We start from the raw sequence: 6,649 nt of genomic DNA, 5'->3' as shown, positions 1-6,649 counted from the left end.
TGTGATTTTTTCGTGTAATGTTTAATATTTAGGTCTATTATYAGAACCTAAAAATAAAAGGTTCTTAGAACATACTTTACATTTAAGTGTTTTTTTATTATTGTTACAAGATATGTCTACACATAATGGCAGACAGCTTTATATATTTTTAGTTTTGTCTTTTGAATTTGCTTTTAAGTGTACAAAATATCAACACAACATTTTGCAGCTGACAGAAAATCTGTAAATATTAGTGAAAGTAAAGACTTAAAGAAAAAAGAGTAAAAAGTTATTGTTGTAATCTTACTGTAATGAAATAAAGCTAATTAAACGACGCAAAGTGATTAATTTGAAAAATTGAACCATGGTTCATTCACGTCGCTCTGCGCATGCGCGGAGCCTCGTAGCCGTTCGGTTACTTCCGCTCTTCCCGTCAAAGATGGRGTCGCTCCACAAACGCAGCGGTGAAGCCGACAGGAGCTCCTCGGCTGGAGTTTCATCCTCTAAACCTCAGAGGGAAACTTCTGCAGACTCCTCAGTGTTCGTCAAACTGCTGGCGGCGGGCTTTTACGGAGTCAGCTCGTTCCTCATCGTTGTCGTCAACAAAAGCGTCCTGACCAGCTACAGGTAGGAGGTCAAAGGTCAGAGGAGGGCTGCAAGAAATGTCAAGTGATCATTTCTAGTGTTTTGATTTACCCACAAAACAAGCTAAACGTGTATTTAACATTATTTTATTAGAACAACTCGTGTGTGCAAGTTTTACACAGATATGAGACAAAATAAAGTTAATAAATTGTTCTTTTTACAAATGCAATGGATAAAACTGACACCAAGTCTATCTAGACTGGTGGTGAAACAAAGAAGTTATAACAGTTTTAGTTCTGAAAAGTTACTATTTTTTCCCATTGGTTTAATATGAAAACCCTGAAAACTGGTGATCAACCTGCAACAAATGAACATAAAATCTTTATTTCTTTAGATAATTAGAGGAAATTTACAGCAGAAGTAGAAAATAACATGCTCTGAACACTGGATACTAATTAATTAAATAAGTTTTGAACTATTGTGCATTCAAAATAGGCCTTAAAACTAGAAAATAGAAAACAGTTTTAGCTGCTTTGCATCCATCATAGCATCATCCTGTCATGAAAAACCGTGTTCTCATCAGGTTATCCTGAATGTCCGTCAGTATTTAGATGAAATTATTTTGTTGTTCTGTCTACCTCTGATGGAGTGCAGTGAGTCGGAGCATGCTCTGAGGAAGAAAAGATGTCAGAAACTCTTCAACCAAAAAACAATGTGAAAGAATAAGTTCTTTGCTTCGTCACGGTGAATGGACCAGTGTGAAACACTGCTGGTGTTTTCTGACTTAATAAATTATTGTTGACAACATGAAGATGATGTCTGTAAAACTGCTAACTGACACCAATCTCATTCAAGAAAAAGAATGTAAAATAGTTTGTCTTTCTAGGAACATCTCTAAGCAGTCTGTAATTTCAAATATATATTTTAAATATTATTTGAAGTGTATTTTTATTGTTTTCTGGTAAATGCGACCCTGAAAAGGAAGAAGCGTGTACAGAAAATGGATGGATGGATGGTAAATATGTTCACATGAATTGGTGAATTTATAACTTCTGCAGTCAGCCACTAGGGGGTGCTCATTCTCAGTCTCCTCTCCAGTTATAATCTGTTTTGATGGTTTTAATCAGAAATATAAAATACTGTCTGAGCAGCTCTAATCTGCAGAGGGAGGTTGTTCCACAGATTACAGGCCGCCTCTAGATTTGAGCTTGTATCCAGGTAGACCCAGGGTTTGTAGACCTCAGCGCTCTGACTGAAGGGTAACGGTGCAAAAGTTCAGACAGATAAGGTTGAGCCATTTCATTATGACCCTAAAAACAAGCAGTTAATTATAACTGGATCCTGGAATGAATAGAACAATCATTTTTTTTTCTGTTTTGAACAGATAGGTTAGTTATTACATTAATTCAAACTCTACTTCCTCTCCACTTCTTTAGAATCAGGGTCGTTGATATTACATCATGTTTTGTTTTTGACCAGATGCTTCACTTGGAAAAACCTATTCAACAGGTGTTGGTATCTCACTGAGGTGTGGCTTTTGGACACTAGTTAACAAAATTGGCAGATTATTTACTGAAATCTAAGTGTTTGTAGCCAAGTGACCATCTGCCTACTTTTACACAGCTGTGCACATTATTTTGTTGTCCAACTCCACATGAAACCCATCTCGACTCATTTTGTTCCTACTGTTGCAGCCGGTCCTACGATTATGATTTAATCTGAATCCACTTTTTWAAATGAAGACAGGCAGATTTGAACCAGATTATGAGAGATTAACATTTATTATTAGCTGATCTTTAGACCTGGACAGTTGCTTTGGAAGTTTTCAGTCAGAGGTAATCTGTAGGTGTGACGAGTTGAAGATACCTTAGACAACTCTGGGACTATTTTGAGTTACACCTTTTTCAAAATTTCGAAACTCTAGTGACAAGATGTTATGTCTCGGCAGTTCACGTTAGGAAACTGAAAACCACCGCAGAAGAGCATTCTCACATAAAAACAACTAAATTGTGGGTTGTTGTGAGTTTGTTGCTTCTGCATCTTCATATTCCTTCTTGTTAATCTGTTATTTATGCACAGCACAGGCAATAGTCTAGCAGTGAAAGGTGATGTGCTTTCTGAGATTTCTGAGGTACTTTATTCAGTGTTGTATAAAGTACCACAAAACATTACTTTGCTAAAAGTTAAAGTCTCCTTTAGGAATGTTACTTGAGTAAAAGTCTTTAAAGTATCTGATATTTTTGTACTTAAGTATTAAAAGTAAAAATATTGATTTAAAATGAGCAGTTAGATTTTCTGTAATGACATTTAATAGGAGGTGACCTCCCCAAAAAAATACAGAAATCACTGTTGTATTAAAATAATTAATTCCTGTTAAATTTAGGATGCACCAGTCTGTTTCACTTTATATACATATATCAAGGGTGACCAAACATTTTCCCCAAAATGAAAATCTATCTGAGGGTTGCAGCCAAATGCAGTAATATAATTCATGAAATACAAATACTTCTTAAGTACAGTCCTTTTATTTTAATGATTATGTCCTGCTGGAGTGTGACATGATTTGTTTGTGTACAAACTAATACGGTATCAGAGTTTTTTATATTTATACTTCTCATTCAACCATAAATAAATTCACTCTATCTAGGAGGCACAGTTTATACGGATAGTATTTATTTTTTACAAAAACAAGCTGGAATGAAAACAAGCAAAAATGAGATAAAAAGTAACGACTTTCTAATTATTGCCTTTGTTTAAATGTAAGGAGTAGAAAGTACAGATAATTGTGTAAAAATGTAAGTAGAAGTAAAAAGTAGGCTGAAAAATAATTACTCAAGTAAAGTATAGATACCCAAACGTTCTACTTAAGTATAGTAACAGTTTGTACTTAGTTACTACTTTATAGTTCTGTTCATAAATAAGCCTCATTCACAAGACAGCTCAGTCTGGGACTGACGTGTGTTCTAGGGTTGGGCAATATTGGCAAATAAATTAATCACGATTAATTGTGGTATTTAGCCGATAACGATTAATTTGACGATTAATCCCCTGGAGTCCCTGGACACCCTAATGTCCTGGTTACATGACCATTTTATAGGGAGAAAACTGGCTCTTCTTAAAAATCTGTTCCAATTTGTGTCAAAATTACAGACTTCAGGCTATACATCAACCTCTAAATTGTGTTGATAGATAAATAAATTACAGAACTTTTATAATGTTTGTTATATTTGAGGCAGAGAGGAGCACCTAGCGTTTAGTCTGCCGAGTGGCATTAATCGTATCAATCGTCAAGTGCCAAAAAGTAATCGATTAATGTTTTTCTGACGATTAATTGCACACGATACGATTATGCCCAACCCTAGTGTGTTCTGTCCCCATCGGATCATTCAGAAGACAGAGGTGGCGAAGAGAGACTGACGCCCCTCTGGGCCACCAGGGGAGGTAGTGTCAGAGCCAGGCAGGTCGACTTGTGAAGAAAACCCTGCAGTGCTGTGGCTCAAGAAATGATAATGACCTGATGACAGTGAGCAACTGCAGGATTAATCAACAAACAGACTTATTACTGAGGGACTAATGAAGACGACGTGGCACAACAACTTTGTAGTTAGTTGAAAAAAGTTGAACCACAAAGAAGATTGATAAAGTGAGTTAATTCAGTTTGTTTTGTGATTGAAACGAGGCAGTGGCTATAGACATATAAAAGAAAGAGAGTGGGACCAAAGATGGAGGCTTGAGGTACACCACAATAAAGGAGGAGGAGAATAAAACATGCCTTCATAAATACTAAATTTTGATGGTCAACCAATCACTTTTTTTATTATTATAGTGGTTTCTGCCGTGTTTGCCTCTATTGTTTGATAGTGGTGAATGTGGACATGTATTTTGTTTTTGTGTAAAATACTAATAAGATGAGGAACAATAAATACTAAGTTAAAAAAGTGACAACTCCTGAGTTGAGTCTGATTTTTGTCTGGTCAGATCAGTGTCTTTATGTCGAGCATTTTTCTTAAACTTGTTGAATTCTGACAATAGTATTTATAAAATTGACTGTTAATCAGATAAAACTTCAGACTTCTATATAAAGGAAAGCAAAGTTCAAGATTATGACCAGAAATGTGGTAAAAACATCATATGACAGTGGTAGTTCTCAGGATTTATTATGGAGCCACTAAACGTTTGGTTCTTGCAGTCTGTGTGTTGGAAGCATAAAAATAATCAAGTATTAAAATAAGAGTGACTGACTCGAGCCTCGTTGAGATGTTTGGTTCCCAGCACCTACAGATTTGGCCGAAGTTCCTGTTCTACAGTAGTCTTAATTACCAAAAGTGCTCTAAGGAAGTAAAACCAGTAATCCAGCTTTACGGTCACACAAAGGTCACTGATACCACATATAGATCAAGATCCTCAGTCATGTTCACGAGTCAGCATCAGAACAGAACCTGAGAGTAAAGAAAGTACGCAGGTCTGCCTTTTTAGACGTCTGGGTCTGCAGGTCTCAGAATACCTGTAGAAGGGTTCAGGGTATGTCCAGTTCAGAAGCTTTGGGGTGTACTGTCTGGGAGACCTCCTCTCCKTACTTCCAGGACTTAAGAAATCTGGTACTTTTGGTTAGATCTGTCAGACCTACAGATTTTTGATGTCCATACACGAAACACAGCAAGCTCATTGTTTGCTCAAAGAAAGTGGGTTTTAGTGGGAGAAAATAATCTGTGTGGAAATCAGCATAAYTTAGATTACAACCCTGGAGTTCAATGAACAAAATGTCAGGATAAGTTTTTCTAACTGGGAGTAATCTGTCTGAATTTTACAGATTCCCATCATCAACATGTGTTGGAATTGGTCAGGTGAGTGTTTCTTTTACCTGCTGGTTGTGTTCTTCCTGGTAACAGAGTCTGGATTTGGTCCATATCCGTCTCCTTCCTGTTCACTGCAGATGCTGGCCACCATCGTAGTTCTGAGGACTGGGAAGATGTTTGGTGTTATCTCATTCCCAGACATGGATTTGAGTGTACCACACAAGGTGAGGAGTGGATACTTTTTAATCTCTGACATTCTAAGATGTGTAGTTGTAGTCAGAAGTTTTCCAGGGAACTCTGGAAAACCTGGAAAATGATTTTCACATTGCAGGCAGTTTTGTACAATATAATATATATAACTTAGCAGTATGCTGTCATCTCTGATTGTGACTGAGTACTCTCTCAGTACACGGCATCATGTCTTGAAGGAATACCACCAATCGTCAAGTACTCTCCCACTGACATACTGATTACCTGAAGGACAATATCCAATGTGTGATTTTCTTTCTGTAATTATCAGTTCATAATAAAGGGGTGGAGAGCAGAGGCCAGTCCTTTCATAACTCGTAATGTTCAAACTTTAAATCACTCCCTGCTACAGTTAAGTCTTTATCCACTTCCAAGGACGCACAGTTCTGAGAGTTTTGTGAGACGGAGACACCACCTGGTAATTAAGAAGTGATTTGGGACAAGAGGGTGTCAGCAAAGATCAAAGGAAAGGTTTTCAAGTCATAGTTTGGAGACAGAGACATGGACAAAAAGACAGGAGACAGAACTGTAAGTGTCAGCTTAAGATGTTGAGGTTCTCCTTGGGAGAGACAAGGATGGAGAAGATTAACATTGAGATCATCAGAGGGACAGCACAGGTTGAAGGACTGGAAGATAAAGTTAGAGAGACCAGACGGAGATGGTTCGAACGTGTCCAGAGGAGTGACAGTTCTATACTGGTTTGGACGTGTCCAGAGGAGGGACTGTTGGTATACTGGTTTGGACGTGTCCAGAGGAAGGACTGTCGGTATACGGGTTTGGATATGTCCAGAGGAGGGACAGTTGGTATTAGGGGTGTCCCGATCCGATATCAATATCGGATATCGGTCCGATATCAGCCAAAAAACGAGTATCGGATTTTATCGGACTGCATAAAAAATGTCCGATATAAGCGCTCCGATATTAGCAGTCCGTTCCAGCAGTTCACTGACTCCGCTCCAGTGTTTCTATCCAGCAGCGCTTGCATCCTGCTTGTAGCGCTCACGTGATCACAACATGTAGCGCTCACGTGATCACAACAT

At 37.8% G+C, this 6,649-nt stretch overlaps 1 protein-coding gene across 1 annotated transcript in view; it reads left to right on the top strand.

Moving 5' to 3' along the window:
- The first annotated feature begins 403 nt into the window (after positions 1-403).
- The window catches only part of LOC106528421 (UDP-glucuronic acid/UDP-N-acetylgalactosamine transporter), a 20,375-nt gene continuing 14,129 nt past the window's right edge, over positions 404-6,649 (top strand). The window contains exons 1-3 of the mRNA XM_014023587.1: positions 404-606; positions 5,375-5,408; positions 5,498-5,584. Of these exons, the coding sequence (XP_013879041.1) occupies positions 419-606; positions 5,375-5,408; positions 5,498-5,584 (309 nt within the window). The 5' untranslated portion in view covers positions 404-418. The remainder of the gene's footprint in view (positions 607-5,374; positions 5,409-5,497; positions 5,585-6,649) is intronic.

Source organism: Austrofundulus limnaeus, unplaced genomic scaffold (genome assembly GCF_001266775.1).
Source record: "Austrofundulus limnaeus strain Quisiro unplaced genomic scaffold, Austrofundulus_limnaeus-1.0 Scaffold378, whole genome shotgun sequence".
Taxonomy (NCBI): domain Eukaryota; kingdom Metazoa; phylum Chordata; class Actinopteri; order Cyprinodontiformes; family Rivulidae; genus Austrofundulus; species Austrofundulus limnaeus.
Note: the sequence above shows the minus strand (reverse complement) of the source record. Positions and strands in the feature narration are given on the sequence as shown.